At 39.2% G+C, this 26,802-nt stretch overlaps 1 protein-coding gene across 4 annotated transcripts in view; it reads right to left on the reverse strand.

Moving 5' to 3' along the window:
* piezo1 (piezo type mechanosensitive ion channel component 1 (Er blood group)) overlaps positions 1-26,802 on the reverse strand; it is a 103,316-nt gene that overhangs the window by 26,467 nt on the left and 50,047 nt on the right. For 3 of the 4 annotated variants that reach the window (XM_029520407.1, XM_029520408.1, XM_029520406.1), the window contains exons 17-42: positions 25,740-25,843; positions 25,253-25,419; positions 24,878-25,054; positions 21,935-22,060; positions 21,441-21,641; positions 21,102-21,306; positions 19,965-20,069; positions 19,348-19,504; positions 17,237-17,480; positions 16,031-16,127; positions 15,557-15,722; positions 13,631-13,720; positions 13,071-13,156; positions 12,696-12,764; positions 12,521-12,621; positions 12,066-12,210; positions 11,748-11,807; positions 11,180-11,352; positions 10,572-10,678; positions 9,849-10,004; positions 7,324-7,582; positions 3,145-3,333; positions 2,023-2,226; positions 1,713-1,923; positions 491-638; positions 78-225 (exon numbers count right to left, since the gene is read on the reverse strand). In XM_029520407.1, the coding sequence (XP_029376267.1) occupies positions 78-225; positions 491-638; positions 1,713-1,923; positions 2,023-2,226; positions 3,145-3,333; positions 7,324-7,582; positions 9,849-10,004; positions 10,572-10,678; positions 11,180-11,352; positions 11,748-11,807; positions 12,066-12,210; positions 12,521-12,621; positions 12,696-12,764; positions 13,071-13,156; positions 13,631-13,720; positions 15,557-15,722; positions 16,031-16,127; positions 17,237-17,480; positions 19,348-19,504; positions 19,965-20,069; positions 21,102-21,306; positions 21,441-21,641; positions 21,935-22,060; positions 24,878-25,054; positions 25,253-25,419; positions 25,740-25,843 (3,895 nt within the window). Of the gene's footprint in view, positions 1-77; positions 226-490; positions 639-1,706; positions 1,924-2,022; positions 2,227-3,144; positions 3,334-7,323; positions 7,583-9,848; positions 10,005-10,571; positions 10,679-11,179; positions 11,353-11,747; positions 11,808-12,065; positions 12,211-12,520; positions 12,622-12,695; positions 12,765-13,070; positions 13,157-13,630; positions 13,721-15,556; positions 15,723-16,030; positions 16,128-17,236; positions 17,481-19,347; positions 19,505-19,964; positions 20,070-21,101; positions 21,307-21,440; positions 21,642-21,934; positions 22,061-24,877; positions 25,055-25,252; positions 25,420-25,739; positions 25,844-26,802 lie in introns of all 4 variants that reach the window. The other variant, XM_029520409.1, reaches the window with a different exon arrangement.

A 26,802-nucleotide genomic window follows, 5' to 3' on the forward strand; every position in this document is an offset into this window, starting at 1 on the left:
CATGCCAGTTTTGTTTTACTTCCATTTGAAATAATGGTTGAATAATTATAAAATCACAACCTCAATCCATTGCTCACCCCAAAAGCCCAAAAGCCAAAGATAACGATGATGAAGTCGATGACATCAGTCAGGAACATAAGCGCATAGACATCGGTGGCAGCTTGATACTCTGCATGGAGTATATCCCTGACGAAACCCTGAGCTGGTCTGTAAACACTCTGAACACTGTAGATCAAAACAACATGTATTAAACATCACAAGTGGATAAAAATATGGAATTTATGAGATGAAACACAATGGAAATGCGTATCCAAATTTTTATTCATAATCCTTTTTTCATCTTAGTTGTACAAATATATATATATTTTTTTTTTTTCATAAATGCTTGGTTGTCATTTGTAACCTTAGAAATATTTTGATAATTGTCTTTAGAAGGTGTCTGTGGTTACTTCTGCATGTCGTCATATCATAGCATCTACACCATGCTCACCCAGAGATGAAGATATGTTTTATTTTGTGTCCCACAACCAGCAGTCTCTGACTGGCTGCCTCTCTCCTCCTGTCTTTCTGCTTCTGCCTCACTGACTCTTTATTGAGATCTGTAATCTCAGCTGTGGGCGCCAATGGTGCAGCATGAACTAAAAATAAAAGGGGCGTGCAAACAGAAAAACAAATCGCTAATTCAAAACTGACATGATCAATAGTGTGGAAACTTTCATTTTGACCTCAATGACAAGGAAAACTTGCTTAATGTGGCACCTTGGAAAACAAGGTGCCACATTAATATTTGGAACAGAAGATTGTTCCCTCTAGCTACTGTAATGACAGCATGTATGTTGGGATAGTTAGTTCCAGGCATCCTGCAACATGAAACACAAATTCAGCTACCTGATTTCTGTCTCATTTCTTTTACTGGTCATTCAACACTCAGAAGATACTGAGATACTGACCGTGAAAAAATTTGTGAACAACTCCAATCAGTGACACATGAAGACTAAATAACGTAAAGGACAACAGAAACTGCAAAAAGCACCTACTTACTAAAGTTAATTTACAAAATAATAAAGAGGTGACATTCCAGTTGTACACACAGAGGACATAATATGGTGTATGTTTACAATTTAAAAATGGGCTATCCTTCTTGTATTGTATGAAAGAAACATCTCAGCTAGCCTCAAGACATGTACTAAAGTGTTGCTCAGAAATTTAAGTTGGAAAAGAAAACCATCAGCAAGCTGCCTTTGTTATTTGTTGTTTTTATGATTAACATTAGGCTTTTCCATCTAAAGGCTTGCAAACAGAGATGCAGATGAAGACATAATGTTTGAATAAAATTCATGAATTGGGTGTGATTGTCCAGTTGTTTAATAAATATTATAAAATGTGTCCTCACATCCCCTTGAACTTCGTTTGAAGACTACCAAGCCCTGAGAGGACCCAGTTGAAATGTTATTCTCATTTTTTTTATATATATATATCAAACAGGAATCTAATTCATTATTACCACTTTCATTGACATTTGAATGACTGGCCATCAATATCTCACTGTATTTCACTTTATACATGTTATTTTGGTTTGGTGTAATTCCATCAATCAGATGGTCTCTGAATTTAATTTGGCAATGAGAAAAACTGCATGATACCAAGTGATGGATGCAGTACACAAATAAATATTATCATTGGTAATTTTTTGACCATGACACAACACAAACCTTTGCTGCGCTGTTCTCTGGGTTGTTTTGGGTTCCTGCGGAAGCGGATGCTGCTTCTTTTCTGTGGGACTTCTTCTATTAGCTGCTCCTCCATTCTTTCCTCCAATGACAATGTGTCGCATCCATCTTGTGACCCAGTGAGTGCTGGTTCAGCTGTAGGGAATTGTGGTGTAGCACAGCTGGCACTTGGTTGAGCATAGTCCAAACTATCCTGTATTGATAAAATTGAATTTAAAAATAACGGGAAATACATTCTATGTGGTTCGGCAGAGAAGTAACTAATTGCAACTAATGAATAATTTGCACCAACCTTTTCAAGCTTGTCTACTCCAGTCATTTCAAGGTTATTGAGGGTGGCTGTTGAGCTGAGTCTTCTGCTCTCATCTACCCCTCCCTCTCCTTCCTTTTGCTTCTTTCCATCTTCATCTCCTCTGGTTCTTCCCTCTGTCTTACAGCCATCGGTTGAGGGACTCGGCTCCTTCAGGGGGCCCTCATGGTCCCACAGACCATAACGCTGAGCATAGATACAAATGCATAGATAAAAAAAAAATGTAAGCATTACTGTGAGCATTACTTAAGGCTAATTCCTTCATTTACTTCTAGACTTACTTTTTAGCTTTCATCTTCTTTTCCCATGGTAACTTACAAATTATTGTAATGGCAATTGGCAAAACAAATTTACTCTGAACTTTTACCACTAAGTAACTTGAGTGGAGTTCAGTTTCTAAGCCTTAACTTTTTCTTCTCCTCCTCCTGCCTCATCTTCTTTTCTTCTCTTGTTTTACCTTCTGTAATCCTTTCAATTCTTCATATTTCCTGCTACACTCTATTTGCTACTTTACTTTTTCTCTCTCTCTCTCATTCTCCTCTCACTATTACAATCTACAACCAAAATATATTTTTAAATAAAACAAATCCCTCTTCCTATCCAGTCATAGTACTGCTTGTAGACTGTTGTGAAAATAGAGTCAGCATTACTTTTTACCAGTATGGGACTGGGTTTCTTGGCATGATATCAACTTTAGAGCCACCAGATGAATAATCCAAATCATTGTATATCAATTTAATTCAGACGTTATTGAGAAAAACAAAAACAGTAGTTACAGGAAACCTTAAAAATGACATTTTTTTTCTTAATACATTTTTTTTCAGCTGAAATTGCAAAAGAGGATACATCTGCTAAATTTATAATTGAGTGAGTTTACTCAATTCAGATACTTCAAAAACCCAATCAAAACCAGGGCACTAAAAAAACCATGTAGACTCAATTATTGTCTGCATGGTGGAATTCAAAGAAGATGAGGCTAAACTATGAAGGTTCATTTAACAGTGCCAGTTAAATAAAAGTTGGCCAACTCTGCTTTCCTCCTTTAAGTTATACATATTCTTGCTTTCTGGTTGTAGACTGTGATAATTACAGTAATTAACTGACCATGAGCAAGGATCTGTGGAAGAACAGAGCCAGCAGCTGAAGGAGATCATATCGTATGTAGCTGTCAGTCTTCTCTAGGCCCAGGATGCGAGGTGGAAAGAAAGGTTTATCTTCATTTAGTGTCATCTCATAAGAACTGTTCCAGGGAAAGAATCCAAACTGAAAAAGATATTTCATCACCACCATCACCTGAAGAGAGACAAAGCAGCACAGCAGTACAATCAGTAAGAAAAGTGCCATTCAAAGAGTAGAATGGTAGTATGGCAGAGGTATGAAACCAACTAAGGGAAATGCAGAATGCAATAGTATGAAGCTATGAAGATAAAGAGTGGGAGGGGGAAAAAAAAAAAAAGAGTTAAAAAAAGAAGTACAATTCCTGGCTCGCTCTGGCAATGTCAGACTGATGTCAGATTGTCTTCATAGGTGCAAAAATAACACATCTACATCTGATTTTGTTTCCTATGAGGTTGCTCTGTTTCCGGCAATACCCAACCATACCCAAACTTTTGACTGGTACTGTATATACAGTATATTGTGTTTCTCAAATTATTTAAAGAGACCCAACAAATCCCTCAATTAACAACTACTTCCTACTAACAATTTCCTTAAAGAGGCAGAAACTTCACATGGAATGAAACTCATGGAGGGTAGACCAGATGCAAAATAAAGCAAATATTCATGAGGTTGTCTTTTTTTTTTGGTGCTAAATAAGTTTAAGATGCTGTCCTAATTCCTTACCTTTTAGCATTAATGCAGAAGAACTTGAAATAAGTTGAAAAAGGCTTAAAATTTAAATAGAACTGAATTTGGAATTTTGGTACGAGTACCATACGAGTGATACGAGTCAATATTCGTGCTTGGAAAATCCTCAGGGCGTCCTGTGATAGAGACAGAGTGCAACACATCACACTCTGAAAGCCACGCCCACCAGAGGGGAAAACTATCGCCGGCGCAATTTAAAAAACACTGTCCAGTTAGCTTAAAACATTTTTTCAATGTGTCAAATTAGCATTTTAACACGCTAGCTGTACTGGAGAAAGAAAAAAAAAACTCATGTGGGTCTGCCTTCATTTTCATGGAGAAATGATCCCACTGAATGCCTGGAGATGACATACATCGATATTTACAACTACCTGATCGAGTCAGCCGGTAAGATTTAACCTTATAGCAATAAGTTAGGCTCTATCCACACTACTACATCATTTTCAAATAGCTTTGTATGACTCAAATGTTTAAAATCTGCCCCACTTTATAGGGTCAAAAGTTGATTCGTAACAGAAGTGGTGTTTGTGTGACGAGCAGCCTGCATTGCATTTCTCATTCTCACTGTTTCTTCACCGGGTCCATTTCTTTTCCGGTGAGCTCGCTCTTTTTATCTATTTAGGCTTAAAAATACTACTTTTGTATCAACCACGCCCACTTTCAGTTTAAGCCCCACCCTTTCTGAATACTAACACGGATACAGATAATGTATATGATTGAACAGATACGGATAGTGGTGTACTCTCATCACTGTTAAGTGGTCCCTCACTATTGCAAGGTTTCAGTGTGCAGAACTCCCCACTTGAAAAGATAGCAAATTTCAGGAAGACTTAAGAGGATTCTACCCATTGACTACATGTTTTGCTCTCTTTTACTTCCTTTTATTTTAGAAGTTTGATGCAATGTAGAAGTCAATCAACCAGGTGAAAAACCTTTAAACACAAATACAAACACAATATTTTAAGTAAAATCACATACAATAAATTTTTTTTTGTGAAATTTGATCTGCTTTCATGATTTTAACTATGCAATGAATTAACAGTTGTTTAAGATAAAGCTTTTAAGTACATCACATTTGATTATTTTTTAATTATTTAAAGGCCATTGCATCATCTTAATACTATTTATCTAGCATGATTTTAACCTTAAGTATTCACAGACCTCAATTAACTAAACTGCTCTACAAACAATGGGCTATAAGGATGTGCAATCAATCCCAGTTACAACACAAAAAAAACCCCAAAAAAAAACAAAAAAAACACACACAACCCAGAAAAGAAAATGCATGGAAGCTCACTGGCTGCTTCGCCCTTGTTTGAAATAAGCTTTATTCTGCACAAAATAGTCTGGATGTTCCAGTCACTCCTCATGCTGGCTCCCACTGCTGCTCTGCAGTGATTCTGTGAGTGTGTGACTCCAAGGCCAGTTCATTAGCTGATCACCATCACCTGGTGCACTCAGCTGGAGAGCCAGTGTGGCCCATAGTTCAACTCAACAATCCCTACTGAATATCTTAGTTGTGAACACCAGGTGTGTGCAAAAGTAGCAAGCCCCCCCCCCCCCCAAAAGAACGTCTCTAGATGTTCTAGGACTGTCTGGATTCAGTCTGATATAGGACCTCTCCTCTGGACCATACCCCTCCCTATTGGTGAGGTACTGGCAGCGCCTGCCGCTACGGTTTTCCCACACATGTTCCTCAGCATGCACTCAGTACTTATTCCAGTCACCTGCCCCTACCTCACTCTGCCTGCTAAGTCACACCCCCCACTCCTGATTACCCAGTGTTTTTCCAGCAGCAGACAGTCAACAGTTTTTTTGCCTGAGTAAATGGGGCCACCTTCGATGTGACTGGGGACAGGAGGAGGATTGGTAGGAGGGACCAAATGGCCGGTCTTGACGGGCTTGATCTAAGAAACATGGAATGGGGGATGGACCCTCATGGCCTAAGGAAGACAAAGGCAAACAGCAACAGGACCAACCTTGGAGACCAGGAAAGGCCCAACAAACCTGGGAGCCAGCTTACGGCACGGAGTGAGCCTGGGACAAAGAGTTGACCAGGAGTGCAACCATTTGGAACCTGGGCCTCTGGGAGAGCACGCTGGACCTCCTCCTCAATGTCTAAAGTCACTGCCCCAACCATGCAGTCTAGGGGCAAGAAGGTAGCTGTATCCAAGGATAGTCTCCTGCCTCAAACTGCCGGGAGAGGGCATTTGGTTTGACCCGGGGGGCGATAAGGCAGGGTAAAATTTAATCTGGTGAAGAACAAGGCCCACCTAGCTTGAATGGAGTTGAGGATCTTGGCTCCACAGATGTACTCCAGGTTCATGTGCTCAGTCCAGACAAGAAATGGCTGCTCTGCCACCTCCAACCAGTGCCTCCATCTCCTCCAACACCAACTTCACTGCCAGAAGCTCTCGGTTTCCCACATTGTAGTTATATTCAGTAGGTAAAAGCTTGTGGGAGACAAAGGAGCAAGGGTCAACCTTGTTGTCATCTGCAAAGCCCTGGGAGAAGACAGCCCCAGCACCCATATTTGAGGCATCCACCTCAATAATGAACTGGAGCTTGTGGTTGGGCATCTGCAGGACAACTGATAAGGAGAACTTGGACAGTAGGGCATGGAAAGGCCAGGAGAACTTGGAGTTCAAGGAGGTGAGGGCATACAGAGGAGCAGTGATCTGGCTGTAGTTTCCAATTAAACAGCTTTAAAAGTTGGCAAAGGCTAAGAAGTGTTGGCGGTGATTCCAATTGGTGGGGACCACCATTACCACAGTGTTGACCTTTTCAGGATCCATCTTGCCCTAGTGAAATGATGAACCCCAGGAATGACACTGTCAGACAATGACTGGACTTCAGACCCAGGCTGGAAAGTGCCTGCTCCAGCCAGCGCATGGCAAAATAATACCTCCCTTTGCTGGGTCTGTCATGGCCAGATTGGACTGTGAATGCCAGGTGTGAGTGGACCCAAGTGCACAAGAGAAGCAAGGCTGAAGTACAATATCTGTAAAATGGGTTTTGTAATCCAGAAGGTAACCAATGGTCAGAATCCAAAAAGGCTGGCAGAATCAGGCCAGCAAATCGAACAAGGAACAAGTAAGATGCCAAAACCAGTCATGCACAGGAGACAAACAGATTAGAACGCACAAACACTAGTACATGGAGTTAACTAAGACAATCTGGCACAGGAAGGAATGGGAGGACAGTTTAAATACTCGAGGAGAGTTGAGACAATGAGACAGGTGTAACACATTGGGGCCAGGATGTAATCAAACAGGAGAGGGCAAAAACAGGAAGTAAAACTAACAGAACAACAGAACGCTACAAATATAACATGAAATATTTACAAATTAATATATGGATCCTGACATTAGCAGAGTTTCCAGAGAGGTGTGGCTGTCTGCTGCTCAATCTTCTTACCTCTGTGTAGACTATAGCAGTCATCCAAAATCTCTTTGTTGGTCTTGGAACAGCTAACATGGCCCATAGGAACACCAGTATGGGCAGGACCAGCGATATCACAGAGGCACTGACCACATTGTTTAACACTATGATGAAGTAGCAGACCAGCTCTGAGTTTGCTGCCAGCAGGTTGTACATGGCAAACAGCAGCTTCAGCAGACGGTTCTGGTTCATAAAGAACTCTCTGCTCTGTTCGAGCTCCTCAATGAAGAACTGCCTGCAGAGACAGACAGGTTAGTTAACTTTCCTTTAACACATTTATGACTCCTTTGATAGTGTCAATGCCGCATGTACAAAGCACACTCATGCAAGAAAAAGTAACAAGTAACAAGAAAAATACATTTCTGCTGCATATGCACACTTTCACAGAGATCAATATACTTTCTCATTTTTTTGTGCACTATAAGGTACAGGAAATGTTTTTCAGTTCAAAGTTGGAATTCAATATGAATCAGCTGATTTACTATGTAATGGGCATATGTATGTCCAGGATGGATGTTGTAGTTGTAGTAGTTTCATAATTGCACAGCATCTGGTACCATTTCACAGTGATGTACACTACACAGTAACCACATGCTAATGCATACCTGCTTTTAAGTTGATAGTTTTCTCTTAATAGGAGCACCATGGTGCATTGAAAATTTGAATGTAGAGATGGAGGCCAGAAATTAAATAGGAAAACATTTGCTGATCTAATAAATCAAAAGAGAAGTAGTGACAGTTCCACATAAAACAATCTGGCTTCTTTTTACAACCAGTGGAGTTGCCCCTGATGTTCATTAAACACATTTAGGGAACTTGGGAATTTACTTAACTTTACAGCTCCAGATTGTACATCCAATTTTATGATGTAGCATTTTATGCGTGAAGGTGAGTGTATTATCAATCAAATGGGACCGATGTTGACCGATGTTGGAGATGATTCCCCTTGGTCACTCATTGTTTCCATTGTGCCACTAACTATTTGAAATAAAGGCACAGGAGGATAAAAGATAACAATAAAACTAATTCAATCAATCCTTTACACAATTACTGGGCGTATCTGTTAGCTCTGTAGCCCTACATTAAGAAGGTTACAGGTTTGGTTCCTGGGCCTGGGTCCTTTCTGTGCAGAGTTTGCATGTTCTCCCCATGTCTGCGTGGGTTTCCTCCAGGTACTCTGGTTTCCTCCCACCATCCAAAGACATACATATTTGGGTTAATTGGTGATGGCATGCAATTATTACAAGGAAACTCTTTGTGGCATTTTCATCTTTTTCTAAAGTGGCATATCCTGTGCCTCTTTTCATTTAAAGTGGCGCTAATATTGAGTAAAATTTTTATTTTGTCTAATATCACTTTATTTTTCCTTGCCATACCACCTTGATATCTTGTTAGCAAAGTTTTTAGCTGTACTCATGTTAAGAGATTTTATTCTATCTATTTATGAAGTAAATATTAAATAACTTATATTATGTATCATAGAATAGTGAGAATATCTGAAGCTTCTTTATTTGTGAATACGTTCTGCTAAATTTTCTGGGCTAATGAGCTTATAATCTTTTTACATATATGCTGCATATGGGCCAGAGCACAAAAAAGGAATTGAAAAATGGAAAATGAAAAGGGGATTTTGAGCTGATATGATACAGTATGATATTGATTTTTGCAATATGGATAAAATTGAAAATGTTTAAGGTCATAAATAACCCATTGTTGGCTTGTTGGATGTATTTAGTCATTTTGCATTCAAAAAGTAATTAGACTTTAATATCTTAATATATGTAAGAGAATGCTGTTCTTTGTGCCATATATTTAGTTTTCCTTCAATTGTGTACAAATGTGTACAAAGCAACAGTTTTGCTCCAAACACATATAATCGTGCATAGAGTGCACATAAACATAACTGCTTTTTATTGGAGGTACTCTGTAAATAGCTTCAAAGGTGTATTTTTGGGGTTAACAGTGGTAATGCATTTTGGGTCCCAGGAAATATTTTACTACAATACCAGGGGTATACTGAGAAAACCTGAAGTGCAATGAACTGTCATGGTTTGGTAATGAGATGAAATGATACTGGATGCATACTAATCCATGGCAGTGTAAGTAGCACCATTGCAGCATTATAGCCATGGCCTATTATTGTGGTTAACTGGTCTGATCTTGGTCTAAATTAAACTCAATTTAGGTTCCTTACAGTGTCCCATTGTTCACATTTGGACACCCATCGTTCAAAACATGGCAAGAGGCACTGACAGAGGCCCTGAAAGCCTTTTGTCCTCTAAAATGGGGGCACCAAAAAGGGGGGGGGGGGGGGGGGAGGATTCTAGGGGCCCATGATTGAGAGGGGCCCAGAGAGCGCCACTAATAAAATTATATAAACTATAATTATAAATTATAAATTGAAAAGATTCTTTTCATGGAACCCAAAATCCCTGGCAGTGCCCCTGCCTCTAAGCACATTTTTTTACACCTAATTTAGTGTGTATAAAAACAGTATCTACCTGTCTCCCAGCAGTTCACTGGCTGTTCTGGAGTGTCTGTGTTTGAGTGGCTCTGGAAGCAGCTGCATGCTGCTAGATGATGGTGCAGGACTCAAAAGATTTCCAGAGCTATTAATCCTGGGGGTGCAGTGGCCTCTGCTATCAACCTCTAGGCAGCTGATAAAGTGATTCAAACACATGGAATGAGAAAGTGAAGGTGATTTGTGACTGAAGACTATTCCAAGACTTTCCAAATTCATTACATCCAATGCCAGTCTCTCAGGCAGGCCGAATGACTTTGCATGCAACATGTTAGTCCACACCAGAAGAAGTTTACCTAAGGCAAAGCATCTTAGAAAAATAGTAATTAAACTACTTCAATAAAAAAAAAAACATATTGGTTTATTATAAAAACGTAACTAAATAAAATTTTAAAAAAGAGTAGTGGCTATGGTAATTGCATCTACTATCAGCCAGTTGTGATGTTAGCACTGGCCTCACTATACAGCAACGGAAGGTCCACCGTACAAACACTATGTGGTTAATAGTCATGGGAAGGGCAGAGGGTTAGTCTTGGTTTTGTAAACAATACAGTATCTGCGTAAGTATGGCCATGGTGATTCTTCTGTTATATGTATCTATAACCACTACTGCTGACTCTTACAGCATAATTTGTTCTGGTTTTGGTCTCTCTCACTAACAAAGAGAAAACACAACTGGCAGATGCTTTTTCACCAAACTAACCTGTATCTTGTGTTTTCTGCCTGTGTCTCATCCAAACAAGTCTCCAGTGTGGGACTCTCACTGTCCTGAGATATCTGGTCTTCTGTAGATTCTGTAGTTTTGGGATACTGCAAATCGGACAGGAACAACACCGGTTAGTGTTTGTGTGTATGTTGTCAAGGAAAGTTCCTTCATCATTGGTGTTGGATGTCTTAAGCTGATGATGTTTCTTGACACCTGACTTCAAGGATAAAGGAAGATTCATCAGTACAGTGTTCAGGGACTGATGTAGTCTCATTTCTGAAGCATAAGCCCCTGAGGATAGTTTAATATACTGAGAGAGATAACTATGGCTTACACTTTTTAAATATCCTGAGAGGGAGAAGGGGTGTCATTGTTAATGTGTTGGCTTGTTGTTTTTATTGCCCGCCCTGTATTTGTGTTCTTGTTTCCCCTGCCCCTCCTCCCTTTGTTCTGTCCCAGTGGGCTTCTGCCACTGACAAGGCACATCTGTGTCAGGCAATCCCTTGGCTGACAAGGCACATCTGCTCTGCATCTACTTGTCTACCTGCCGTGTGTGTGTAAATTTTTGTCTGTGCTGAATGGCACAATTACGATATCGTTTTTACCTGCTGTATCTGGTGTATGATGAAGTAGCGTTCATTGCACAGAACAGTAGATGTCTCTCTGTACTGCTTAGTCAGCAAGTTGAGCCACTGAGTCAGTCCATCCACCATTGCCAAAACTATAGCCCACAGGAAATGCAGAATATCCAAGATCCTCTGAACCATCTCACCATGACCTGTAGCACACAGGTGGATGGGGGAGAGAGAGCAAATAATAGGAGGTACAATAAACAGGACAACTGGTTACAAAGTTAATTATCGCTTGTTACTAAATATTATTAAAAAAAAAAAAAAAAAAATATATATATATATATATATATATACATATATATATATGTAAATTAATTAATTAATTGTGTTTCTGAAAGTCTAATGTCAGCTGTCAGTTAAATAAAGTTCAATAAACAGCAGATAGGTGTACAAATGCAAATCAATACTAATACTAGGGCAATATATTTTCTTTGCATTTGTCAGTAACTCTAATGACCTGCAATCACAAGAGGAAGTGCTGCGCTGTATACTGGGCACATTCACAACACCTGACAGATTAGACACAGCAGAATGAACCTACCAGACTCTTCCTCCTCCTCCTGAATGACAGGGTCGTCAAACACATCATCGTCCCTACAACCTACAAACACATACACGACACAAAAGAACAGTATTACTTACACCTCAGGCAACATTTCATTGAACTTTGAAAAACTTTTGACAAACAATCATTACTTTAATTACCAAGGAAATAAGTTTGAAATAAAACTAATGCAGCCTGTGACAGAACAGAGAAAATAGTACTGTCCACCTGAACAAAATAGCCACATCTACTCCACTCTAGTTTGTCCCCTTAGCATCTGCACTGAGGAAAGAAAAAGATGAAGGAACAGCTAACCTATTTCAGAGGAAGCCCCCTGTTGTGAATCCACTCTTCCATCCCTCTCTTTCTCTCTTCTCTCAAGGCCCCTTAACTGCCTCTGGTGTCTCTGACGTTCTCTAAGAACTTTTTTAACGTTGGTTACCCACGCCTCATATGCAAACTGAGAAAAACAAAAACAACAATACAATAAAGATTTTCAACACTGCTTTCTTACTGTTACTGTTACTGAAAATATTTTGATACAGCAACGAAGTCTATGAATGATATGAGATTAGGTGTTAGTGTCCCCCGAATGTAGCCTTACAGGTGTTTACTACAGCATGACCATGTCATTGGTATTTTTCTCCATCATTTACTCATCATCTGCAATAAAATTTGCTGTAACATGACATGCTTAATGTTTTTCAAACTAATAAAAATATACTATGTAAAAGTAAGTATATTTGGTGAATGACTTGCGTGTGTGTGACCTGAAAGGCAGTCCGTTTTTGAGGCTTCTGTTCTTCAAACTGCATGTCCTCTTCATCTTCACTATCTGATTCAAATAGGTAGTATTCCCCTGAGTGGAGCACTGTGAACAGAAATATACATACATCAACTCACTATATCGTGATTATCATGTCTCATTCATGCAGTTTGTCACACCTGTAGCATGGTCCAGCCATGGTTGTGACCACTGTTTCTTTTTGGACTTCTTCTTGTCTGTCTGAGATTCTGTGGGAAACAAGAAAAGGTTTGAAATTGTATACATCATTTGGCCATGAAATTTCATCTTCATGGAACCATGACTGTATGAATAGTAACGTATTTTGGGACTACTTTTATCCCCCAGGGGTTAAAAATATATTGAAACTGTTAAGCATACAATTATTAATGATTTAATTAACAGTATTAAGAGTAAAGCATACCCACGCCCATTGTGAAAACAATGAATGGGTATATTGTTTTCACAGCTAACTAAAACCAATTAAATCTTCTCATATTTGCTATTCGTAGGTATTTATGGATGGTGAATCCCACCAGTAGTCTGACTCTCACTGGAGTCTTGGTCACTGGCTTTGTGTCCATCTCTGTACTTCTGCTGCTTGGAGCGAATTCTTAGCATCCTGCATGAAAAGGAGAGGAAGGATTGAGGAACACACATACACACACACACTTTACCAACTTTCACATTGGAGTAATGTTCAGCTTAAATTCAGGTGCATTTTTGTTCCTAATTTCATGAATGTTGAGATCTTCCACAATTACAATTTGATTTAATTTAACTCATGGTGGCTTTAGAGGGAGGAGAATTACCACAATCAGCCCCATCTACGGATCATGAATGTATAAAATTGTTAACAATTAAATTCGTATTGAATTATGAATGGGTGGAACTTTTAAATCTGGACCAAAAATGCTGGCTGACTAACAGAACATTACTGTTATACTGCAGGTACATCTAAAAAGATTCACCTACTATGAGTCAGTAATGAAACCATTTCTCAAGGTATTTCCTCCTGCTGTTTAGTTGCCCTGTCATGCACTACTATAATGTTACTCACAAAAGCAGATGCGCCTACTGTTCTGTGAATACTTACGATCTCTTGAGCTGTGACAGAGATTTCTGTTCAGCTTGCTGGTAGAATTTAATGTTCTTCACAATACTGGCTCTGAAGAGCTCAAACCCCCTGGAAGGAAGAAATAATGATTTTTTTGTACACAAGACAGTTTCCACAGAAGTTTCAACTTGATACTGATTTGTGAATGGATATTATCAAGAAGTATTAATTTGTCAATGTGGCACTGATCTAATAATTTGAAATATTACTTACATCAGTTTTTTTGAGGACGTGTGTTTGCAGACCAAAACCTTTCACAAATACAATAACATAACATGGCTCGCACCAAATCTGAGGAAACAGCACAAGACCAAGGAGGAGGCCTAAAGGAGTGGGGACTGGGCCCTGTACATGCAGGTCAAAAAGGCGATCACAGAAGCTAAGAAGAACTACAGTGAGAAATTAAAAAACAGCTTCTCAGCCAACAACCCTTCATCAGTTTAGAGAGGCTTGCAGCACATCACGAACTACATGAGTCCATCTCTCCACCCTGAGAAGAATCCCTCACTGTCTGACGACCTCAACATTTTCTACTGCAGATATAAAAGACAACCATTTACACCTCCCATCTACTCACCGTCCTCACAACTACATAGAGGGATTTCCTGCAGCCACCACCCACCTTCTCTCCGACAGAGAGAAAAAACCAAGAAGGCTCCAGGATTTGACAGGATTTCCCCATCCTACCTGAGAGTTTGTGCTGACCAACTGCCCCCCATCTTCACTTAGATCATTAACAGCACTCTGGAGATGTGTGAAGTTACCTCCAGGTTCAAACACTCATCCCAGAAGCCAAAACAGGCCTACAGGCCTGTTGTCCTGATATCTGTGGTCATGAATCTTTTGAGAAACTGGTGTTGAGCCATCTGAAGGACATCACAAACCCCCCACTGGAGCCTCTGCCATTTGCCTACTAGGCAAATAGTTTATCTGATGATGCAGTCAAAATGGGAGCGCGCTACATCCTGCAACACCTCAATTACAAAGTGACATTTGCCGGGATCCTGTTTGAGGACAACAACAGCATCAGCTCAGCACATCTAGCTCAGTTTGCCCGCCTCCACCTGTCAGTGAACACCACCTTCCTGGCACCATTCTCAACAACACAGTCCTGACTGTGGATCAGTTCAGATTCCTCGGATCCACCTTTTCGCAGGATTTGAAAAGAAATCAGAAAGTTCAACCTGCCAAAGGAGCTGCTGGTCATCTTCTACACTGCTATCATTCAGTCTGTCCTGCACAAATCACTGTCTGGTTTGGCTCAGCCACAAAACAGGACAGGGCTGTTTGCAAAAACCTGTCACTGCAGAGACAGTTTCTTCACTCAGGCTGTCACTCTGATGAGCACTTTTCACATTAACACTTTACAGTCAGAGCAGTACATAACTGTGAAATAACCCACAGTTTTATTTAATTCAGGTCACATGCACATACTTACATTTTGCACTACTCGGTCAGCACTGCTGAAATCAATATTTGAGTTAATGTTTTTATATTTTTATATTTTATTTCAACCTCATTATCTCTCCTTTCTCCCTTTTTTATCATATTAATTTTTATATATTTTATGTATTTATTTATTTATTTATTTAGATTTTTACTTTTCATCTTCTTTGTGTATATATTTCCAATTTAAAAAACATGCATGGTGACTGAAGTGGACCTGAGTCAAAGTCCTCGTTTGTGTGCGCAAATTTTGTTATTAAAGATGATTCCAATGCTGATTCTGATTCTGATCAACACTTTCTAATTTGTAGCTCATTTGTAGCTCATTCGAATAATTTTGTTGAGATCTTAGTGAAGCCACCTTAAAACTACATTGATTTAACCACTTCCACGGTAGTAGAGTCAGTGACTCATCAGTACGGAAAACCGCAAAGAATGCAAAAGCATGGCTGGCATTACCTTGAGGCTTGTTTGGCAGAAGCCTGCAGCTCTGTTGTCACATGCAGGAAGTAAAAACTGAGAAAGATTCTCCTCTGAAGTAACAGGCACAGAAAACAGATACTGTCCCAGATGATTCCCGCCTCTTCTACAGGAAGGCTGCAGGTCTTGTCACTCACTGCTTTCGCTGTCAAGAAGCAAAAACATGTGACATGAGTGAGATAAAAAAGGGATTCTGCAGAAGATCGTTCTGTGTGATGTTCTGATTAAAAAACCTGAATGCAATAGATTATAATCACCAGATTAAACATGCCATTTAAAATTTAAGGTGATTAAATTATTTGAAAAAATGTAGCAGACGCAACATTTCTTAATACAAATTTACTTGTTCATCATATTCAGGGGACTGAATATAAAACACAATGCAATCTATGTATTCATATACATTATTGTATCATGGTTATAGTGTAATGTTGTCATTAGCAATGCACTTACGGTCATAATATCCTTTTACTGTACAAACCAGACTGAAGAGCTGAATGACCCAACAAAAGCTCTTCTGCATTTCATGAACAAAAACACATGCCAGTATCTGAAACATAAACACAAATAGAAATATAAATAGACAGTTTGCAAATTAATTTTCCATTTCTTTAGGCCCTTTTGCTATCTTTAGCAGATTTGGTGCTATCTTGTAGCTCCACCAGAAAGTAGGTCTGAAAGTATTAGATTGAGGATCCATAATCATTTAGACCTGCTCACCATTTATTGTATGCATTTTAGGTTTAATTGTATTGAAATTCATTCCATTTTAGGTAATCTAGCAGGGGGTGAATTCACTGTTTCATTGTTTTCATTGTAGAAAAGGAAAATAAGACTTTGAGGCCCTGTATTGCTTTGGAAGGATTAAACAATGTTACTCTCAAAAGTAAGTACCCTTCACTCGTGACTTTGAGCTTTTGAGTCTCTTCAAGGAGCTACCATGTTAAAGTTAAAGTTATAGTATACCTAACGTTAGTGATTATTGGTGCCGGTGACTTGAAAACCCGCTACCCTTGGACATTTTGAGTATTTGGTGATGGTCAGTGCTATTCTAAGAGACTTTCTGGAATCTTTTGTTTTTTGTCTACGTCAACAATATTTAGATTTTTCCTAAGAACCACAACCAGAAAGGAATTACAAGGATTCCTTTATACATTTTCAGATGTGCTTTATTAGGGACTATAGTAAAGTATCTTCAACCCTAAATAAACCAGATTTAGTTTAGTCCTCTTTGTTCACGTTGGCTCTTGTTCTCATTCAATCTGACAAATCTAAATGTCTCATGGTAGAGGTGGAAGTTTCAGATTCAGGAGTGTGGGCAGACGTGTTTTACAACTCTCGGTGAAAAGGCCAATGCAGGAATAGAGACACTGACTTGAGGGATCAGAAGAGTCATTATAGTTTAGACAGATCACTAGAATCTGGCCCTTAAACACTCAGCAGGCTTGTTGGGCTCTATTTTTCAGTAGTTATAAATATAAGTTAATTATCTATTTCTTCAGAACACGGTAGGTGTTGCTATAGTTTCCTTTAGCTCCCACCATATGTTAAATAGATAAAAGGATGCTTCAATTAAAATACTGAAGGCAAAAAAATAAAAAAACGGCTGCTCTTAAAACCAATGTACAAGCACCAAAGCAAACTTGATCTTCTACTTACTGATAACATGTTTTTAGATATAATAACTGCCACATTATAGATGATGAGACAGTCCCACAGGGCGAGTCGGGTTCTGGAGGGTTTGACCAATAGTTTGGTCCCAAACAGCAAGAAAAAAAAGCAGGCCATCAGGTAGCCCAGTCCAAACACAGATATTCTAGTGGCCCCGGTGATGAAGACCACTGACAGCATAAACCAGAAGAGGTGACGAAAAACCAAAACTTTAGCCATATCCAGGTAACTCCTGGAAAAAAAAAAAGACATTTCACGTTAAACATTCCATATATATCAGACTAAGAAATTTATACTGTGAGAAGAACGCATTGGAGACAGAGTGAATTTAAGTGAATTTTTTTAATTTTCTCTTCTTACACAGCCAAACAGCCATTTAGCCGCTCTGTACTGGAAGTTTCTATTAAAAGTATACATCTAAATCCATACCAATCCCCAATTTTTTGTGGCTGTGTGTCTATGTGTGTGCTAGATACATAAAAAAAAAATGCAATGCAAACTATAGCCTGTATACAAGTGCATTTGTTCCCCAGTGTAAATCTAATGTGCCCCGGTATAATTTAAATTGAAACCCTCATCCATTGGCTGTCATTGGCCATAAAAGTACACAAACGGAATTGAAACAGATGTAAGCTTAACTACCCCGAACACAGAAGTTCAGGTGTTCAAAAGGTTACTCTCACATCATATAGTTTGCGCTATCCAGATTTTTTTATCCACCTCTGTCCGCAGAACTCGTACTGAGTTTGGGGCATTCATGCATTCTGATCCCTCTGGTTGGAACCGTCTTGAAAAACAAGGAATTATAATCTTGTAATCTGTGATGTCCTCCCCCAGGATCCTTAGGATACCCAGGTACAGCCTTCTCCTCCCAAACCAGCCCTCTCCTCCTTCTCTCCCCTTCATACCCTCCTCAGACTGTAGGACATAACTCCCCCTCAGGGATGTGGACGTTTTCTCTCTCTCGCACTCATTTGTCTGTCTCTTTCTTTTTCCTGTGTAATATTTCATTTTGTTTCTTGTTGCTGCCTTCTTGGTCAGACCTTGCTTGGAAAAGAGATATTTTTTATCTCAAGCAATCTGTAAAATCTGTAAAATAAAAGATTAATAATAATAATAACAATAATAACAATGAAAACATGGTAAAATTAAAGTAAAAAGTAAAGCTTCACTTTATTTTAATTTTCTAAACACTAACTGTGGCCTCATTTTGACTTAAACATTATTGGCTCCTGTAGCTGGGCATCAGAAAATGTTCTGGTTGAAGTGGGAGCATGGAAGAAGCAAATGAGTTTCAGGAAGGGAAGACTAGGAAAGAAACTAATGTAGCTGATGATTCATATTAGTTATTATCAACTGTCAGTGTCAGATCTTGCTTTAGTTCCAAGCCATTCTACGTTGGGCTAGATAACTGACTACAAATGAACTAGCTAGCTAATATAGGCTTATGGCACGTCTGGTAGACAGACATGAGGGTGGAAAAACAGGAAAAAACTGGGTGAAGACAGGAAAGCCATGGGAAGGAGATTGAAGGAGAGATAGACACAAAAGTAGGAGAAAACAGACAAACAGGAGCTAAAGGCACTGTGTAAGGAAATATTAGTGTCTTGTATTGCACACTTTAGTGATGTATTGTTTATCAGATCATTACTTGAATTAATATATTTGATTTATTGTTCATTTATTCATTCATTTTCTATCACTTTTCTGTTTTCGGGGCCAGCTGGAGTCAATCCCAGCTCACATTGGGCAAGGGCAGGGTACACCCTGGACAGGTCACCAGTCCATCGCAGGGCCAACATACAGAGACCAACAATAACTCACACCTACACTCAGACCTATGGGCAATTTAGAGTCAACAATCAACCTAAACGTGCATGGATCCTTGAACATTGGAATTGATTTATTGCATTATTGTATTATCTAACCTATAATCATTATAAGACTTTCCTCTCTCCAAGTATGTGGTCTGATGGTTGTGTCAAGGAAAGTCATGGCAAACAACAACATAAGCAAAGATTAAAAAGAAAAGCTTCAACTCTGTGCCTGTCTAGTTTACCAGTCTGACAGTAAGACACACAGGCTCATGATATGTCTACCTGCAGTTAATGAAGTTGGGAGCAGGGTTGAACAGTCGACCCTTCATTGGTTCAGGGTCATCTGTGTTCTCTCCTGCCATAACCATCCACTCCTCTGTGTGTTCACACTCAAACACCTTCCATTGCTGAGATGCACACATCAGCAGCACAAAGTCCGCTGTGGACACATATAACAACACAAACGTTATTATGATTACTGTCATCATTATTTCCATCACCATCATCTCCACAAGTCTGGCACACCAACTGTTGCTTAACCATGGTACCCTGGGCTTAGCTCACGTGAGCCAATTTTATAAAGAAATACTAATATAGCTTCTGGTTTACGCAGACATTACACACAGTCTTGTTTTGCTCACCAGCTGTATTAAGAACAGACGTCATTTAAATCAAGGCATAGCAATCACAAACAAATAAACATGGAAAACAAATAAAGAGTGAGTGATCTACATAAATAACAAATAATCTCTTGCTCAAAAGGAAATTCAGCCACTTTTGCTCTCACTCTAATCATTTTAAATGCTGTTCTCATCAAACGATTAACTCCAATCACAGCTGGATGAATTACTAAATGATTGAACTCTAACAAACAAAGATACACCCACAGACACTCTCACCTATGAGGTTTCTTGAGTTAGGCACAGTGAAGAAGTCAGGCAGATATAGCCACTTAATAAGAGCTGAGTTCATCAACACTGGCGTATTCCACCGCCATGGGTAGTCTACAGGACAAGTGACACACAAGAAATGCAGGTACATAAAGGTGGGTAGACAAAACTAATACATTGCACAATGTACCACTGTTTTATTGTTTATCACGTTTACATTTAGCAGGATGTTCAAGAAATGAACCAAACAACAAAATACAGTAACTTTAGGCTGAATTAACAGGCTGGTACACCCATCCTACAAGGAGCTTCTCAGATGAAGCAAACGCCCAAGTGTGGAAAGAGTGGATTGAAACAGACTGACATTGAGTAATTTTGTGCTTATAAATGTAATGGACAAATCTTTTCAATAGCACACAGTCTAGGCTGGAGGTAAAATATTTTTATTTACTAATGGGGGCCCTGTACAAGAGGGTTTGGGCTTTTCTGTGTGGAGTTGTGTGTGCATGTTCTCCTCGTACTTGCATAGGTTTGATCTGGGTACACCAGGTTCTTCTAACAGTCAAAATATGCATTTTAGGTTTTCTGGAGACTAAAAAATTTTGTATAAACAGGATAGTGTTTCTTTATGTCTCTATGTATGTCAGCCCTGTGATAGATAGGCAACCTGTCCAAGATGTACCCCTTCCTAACCTAATGTCAGCGGGGATTGGCTTGAGCCCTCCAGCAACTCTGCACAGAGGAGTACTACATAATGGATTGGTGGACTGGTTTACGAACAGCAAACCTCAGTATTGGGGTTAAACTTCTCAAGATGAGAATAAAAAACATCTTCTATGAGAAAACACAAGAAAATAAAAAGCTAGTTGAACAGACATTTAACTACAAACGTGACAGGACTTCATACCTTTTCAACTTCTCATCAAAAAGACAAAACTCTACCATTCAGGATGCAATTAAACTGCACAGGTATAGCTCAAAAACTGAGAACTCTGTGCATATTGTATATAGCATATTTGGGAAATCATAATACATTTTAATATAATAATATAAAATCATTCCATTCCCTCATGGAGAATATACACAACTACAACAAACTGTGGCTGTCGTTAGTTGCACATATAGTAAATTCATATCAGGACTCACCTATGCAGAGAGCAGGAGGTATGCCCACACACAATAAATACTGGTAGATCATAAAAATGGAAAGGAAGAGGCAATATCTAGGCCAGATCTGAGCGATAGCGGCCCGCCGGCGCTTCACTAAGATGGCAACCAACCAAGAGCCATGGATTATCACCAAGAAGTTCATTCGCTGCCCAATTACATTCACCGTCATCAGGAAACAGATCTTGGGATAAGTAAAAAGGGTGTTTTTTTAAGGAGATTAAAATGAAAATAATATACAAACAGGAAACATTTTATTCATATAATATAAACAAGAGAGGACAACTTGTTCAAAAATAAAGAGATTTTTTAAGGTACCTCTAATCCAAACTTGTAGAAGGTGTAGTTGAGCAGGTACTTAAAGCAGGCTATGAGGCCTTTGTCAAGCGTGTCCCTTGTTGCAGCAGGGAACAGAGCAGGAATAGTGGGCGGAGATTGTTGGAGCTGGCGGTAGTGATGGGCCTGGTGTCGATACACTGTTGCCTCAAACACTAACAACATTAGGACTATTAAATGGTTCTGCAAAAAATAATGGGGAGCGAAAGAACATTAGTGTATTAAAAACATCAGCGCAGAAGGACTGCATATAAAGAGTACTGACTGAGCTGTTGCTGTAGCACTGGGTACTGTAGCGCGATAGTCTCGAATACCTCTAGCGTTAGCTGGTCATGCTATAGATAGTTTTGGTTTTATGTAAGCGGAGGTGCTATCAATGAAGCTATCTGAAATTAGACATGCTGACGCAGAAGCTCTGAAACACCAGTTGGCTTGATAATTTTTCTACATAGAAAAAAAGTGTATATTGAAAATACCTTGCTGTATCCAAGTACAGTGGCATCCTTCCTGATTCCAAACCAGTTAGCTGGATCCACTGGCGCCTTATACAGAGAAGAGTTCCTCATCTCCTCCAGTAACAGGTTAGTTTCATTTGTTAATGGCTGTGAGGGAGAAGAAAAAAAATGTATTTGAGCCCTAATCAACATCTTGTCAATCCATCTAGGAGTAGGTTGTCAAGTTATTTCACTAGAACAAACCAAAGAACCAAAATGGAATGGGAGAAGAGGAATGGTTTGGCGATCATATGGAGTGATTTGTAGTTCTGAGCCAATCTCATATCTAAACTTAGACAGCTCCCCATCCCGATAAATGTACACAAACACATACACATACACATAGACACACAAACATACACTTCCCCATCTCCATCGACATAAATATATACAAACACATCCCCGTAAGCATACACACACATATACATCCCCATAAACATACATATTCACACACACTTCACCATTAACATACAGTACAAGCCAAAGGTTTGGACAAACCTTCTCATTCAAATGAATAGGAAAGTGTGTCCAAACTTTTGGCCTGTACACACACACACACACACACACACACACACACACACACACACACACACACACACACACACACACACCCTTACCAGTCTTTCAGATGAAATTTTTCCCATCATATTTTACAATTTTGCAAGCTTTGCTTTGTTTTGAAACATGATCCCGTACGTATGTGTTAATGTACTGTTTATAATGAAATAAAAATTTTAAAAAGTTAATCAATAATTACATCGCATAATATAAATGTACAGTCAGGTCCATAAATATTTGGCATCTGTCCATCCAATGATCTTCTTGAACTGCACAGGCTCTTTTGTTAACTCCTATCTGGCCATCAATGGCCACCACCTCATACCTTGAGGTGAATCCTCTGTATTCACTCTGGTGAAGTCTCTTAATTATTGACATTGACACAGATATGCCTACCTCCTGGAGAGTCAGACACCTGTGTTTCTTGACCAGAGAGAGGATTCCACTTGTTTTCCATGGCTCTCTCTGTCTTTTGGTGTCATTGAGCTCACGGGTGTCTTCCTTTTTCTTAAGACTGTAACAATTAGTTGATTTGGCAGCACCTAATTTTTTTGCTATCCTTCTGATTTGTTCAGATTTTTAAATGTAATGATGGTTTGTTTCTTTGATTGTGACAGCTCATTGGACTTCAGATGAAGAGTTGACCTAAACAGATTCAACAAACAAATATGCAAGCTGATGTGCTAACGGTGTACTAAGGACTGCGTCTTTGAAGTGAGCAAAATGACACGCTGTCCATTGAGCACCTTGGCCTTAATGAATATGGAATATGGGCCGTTTCTGCCCAGGTGTGCAAAATACTGGGAGGGGAAAATGCAGATAAATTTTAGCACAGGCATTACGGTTTATGAAACCTAAAAGTGATTGCGGGGGTGATGATTGCATCTAAATATAATAGGGCAAGTGCCAATCATCCCATCTTTACGCGCAATGGCTGCTGTCATTGTCGCCAGGAGGAGAAACAGGAACAGCGAATGCAGACAGAGAACGTATTTTTCTCATTCACGTCAGTATATTTGGGATGACAGAAGAAAAAAATTTAGACATATCACTGAGCCTGTGTACAGGAATTGCAAACACAGCCACTCATTAAACGTGCCGGTGATTCCTGAGGAGTCATAACTAATGATGTGGCAAAAGATCCTGGGTCAGTGCACAACTTATTTATCATGAGAAATTTCAGTATATTTACAAAGTTAGGAGATGGCGAGTATTGTGATGGGTGGCTTTTGTGAGAATAGTTTCTATATAAACTATATAAATCATTTCTCTCATTGAACAAAATTAAACCATGTATTTTCACATGTTTCAAAGGTGACAGTGCATATCCATCCATTCCTCCTGACTCTGATACTCAACCCTACCACTCCGGGAGAGAATCGCTCAACTCCTCATTTAAATACTGCTGTTTGCACTTGTAGTCACTTTGGCAAGTTCTCTTAGTAGATCACCCGCAAAAAACATGCAAATCAAGCTCACAAAATCTTACCACAAGCCTGCAATTTAGTGTCTCTTACATGGGATCTTACTAGATTAGGCCCTTAGAAATAACTGTAGTAATTTATTTCTCCTTGTAAATTAAATAATGAGGAAATAACACACACCTCGCCACGAAACAGTTGAGAAACCAATTGTCCAATTGCTTTTGCTCCTTTAAAAGGTGGAAGGCACATATATTAAATTATTGCTACCTCGTGGCATGAGCATGTATGTCTGCCCATGGAACAGTTTTTTTTATATTTATTGATGATGTTACTGCTGACAAAAGCACCAGGTTGAATTCTGAAGTATTTTGGTCAATATAATCTGCTCATATTCAGCCAAATGTGCCATAAACTCAATGGACTGCACTTCAAGATGCAGAGTTTTTTAAGGCAAAGAAGTGAAATGTTCTGCAAAGGCCAAGTTAATCAACTGAGCTGAATGCAACTGAGCTTGCATTTCACTTTCACTGATGACAAAATTGAAGGGAAAAAACCCCAAGAACAAGCAGGAACTGACGACAGCTGCAGTAGAGGCCTGAAAGAGCATCAATAGGGATGAAACTCAATGCCTGGTGATGTCGAAGGGCTTGAAACCTCAGTATGTTATTGACTGAAAACTTGATTATGATTATATTGGACTGTCCAATTACGTTTGGTCTTTTAAAATGCGCTTTAATTCCAACACCATTAACCTGATTTGGATGTAAATTATGTCCTGAAAGTCTGGACATCTTGACTGTTTCATTTCAAATCGATTTTGATGGTGTACAGAGCCAAAATGCTGAAAATGCATAAATGTCCAAATATTTATGGACATGACTATAAAGTCCTGCCTTCCATAACAGATATTATTGATGCAGCTTGTGTTGATATGATGTCTTACCAGGGTACAGTTACTGGAGTAGTCAGTGGGGTTGACAACAGTGAGTTGGTATAGCATCTTACATACAATGATGACACAAACCCACACTGTAGACAAGCAAGAAGCCATGGGCCTGAAGCGACTGTAGGGCATCGCCAGAGACCACAGAATCACCAGAACCAGGTTCATTACAGACGGCTATGGAAAAACAAGATAGAGAATATCATTTTGATCATAATGCGCCCAAATATGACCATGATTAAAATCTTTATGTCAAGTATTATGTACATATGCAGATAATACATCTCTCAGACTAATAACAAAGCATTTTCCCCTGATTATGGATTTTTTTTTCACTGTGGTGACACAATCTTTCCATCGTTCCACAGTCTTTACCTCTTCAAGTGCAACCCACACAGAGAATAGGGCTACCATCTTGAGAATGTGGAGCTCCAAAACAGCCCATAGAAACACTTGAACCTTGGTGAGAATGTCAGAGAATCTTCTGGACAGAACCAGTAGCCTGTCCATCACCAGACCCCACTTACTGGGCACCAATTCGACTTATATGGGGAAGAAAGAGACCAGGTGAAGTGGATTTAAGTTTAAGGCATTTATGGCACAAGGACAATAAACAGTCAGAGAAATTGAAAATTCCACCACATCCATTCATTTTTAATAAAGCACAGAATCAATTAACACGAACTAAATTTTAGCCTTAACTGCTCTCAGAACAAGCTGTTATCATTATTTATAACTTAGCTGTATATTATCATGGAATAACTGGTAATGGGAAGTGATTACTAGTTAATATGTCATTAAGCCACAATATGTGAAATGCATTTTTCATAGATACTGCCACTGATGTTTTTTTTTTTTTTACCTTCATCTTCAGATTCCTCATCGATGTTAGCCACCAGATCCTGTTCTTCAAAGCTTCCCCTCACGTTAGCAGAGCCAGTCCCATCAGTTCTCTCGCTAACCTTCCTAAAGGCAGGTTGTGTGGTTATAATAATGTTGGAAAACGCCACAAAACAGCAGAAGCTTTAAATCAAATAATAATTGAGAGAAAAAATTGTGCCCACATTCCAACCTAACATACAATTCATGAAAGAGAAAATTGTTTATTAAAATATTTTTTCCTCGATTTGGGGTTGCCAGAGCAAGTCAGCTCTGTGACCTTCCCAATCATCCCCATTCATCCAGGTTTGGGATTGGTACAAGCCTGCCACTGGTTTGCACTGTGGCTGGGGTTTGAACCTGGGGCCTCTGCTCACTGAGTGACATCCATGGTGCTGTTATTCAAAACAAAATCTAACATTTTACGTGACTCAAGGATTCAATTCAATTAGATGATTTTTGATTAATTATCCTGATTTATAGATTACTAATATGTTATTAAAGTGCAATAAATGACAATTAAAAACAAGGGCTGTTGGGTTTGTTTTCTGGCTTTATGTTTTGCACGATTTTTTATATTTTGGTATTTCAGTCTACATCGTTTCTGATAATAAATATTCTATTCTCTTTCTGTAAAATATTTCATTCAAGGAATGTTTTTGATGCCTCATCTTAAAAACTGGGCTTCAACAGTAGCTGGTGCATTGTAGTGTGTAACAGAGCAATATTAGAAGATTGGTGGTACAGTTTGCTTGAAGAGTTTCAGTCAGGATTTAGAGCCCATCACAGCACCGAAAGTCTCCAATGATATTCTCATGGCCTCAGAAAATGGATAAGCCTCCATACTTCTCCTCTTAGATCTCAGTGCTGCATTCAACACCATAGATCATGTTTTATGACAGAGACTGGAACATGAAATTGGGATTAAAGGAACTGCACTAAGGTGGTTCAAATCCTATTTATCAGCTACACAGGGTTCGATACTTGGTACCACAGGGTTCAATACTTGGTACCAATCCTCTTCACTCTTAATCTGCTTCCTCTAG

Source organism: Echeneis naucrates, chromosome 15, assembly GCF_900963305.1.
Source record: "Echeneis naucrates chromosome 15, fEcheNa1.1, whole genome shotgun sequence".
Taxonomy (NCBI): Eukaryota; Metazoa; Chordata; class Actinopteri; order Carangiformes; family Echeneidae; genus Echeneis; species Echeneis naucrates.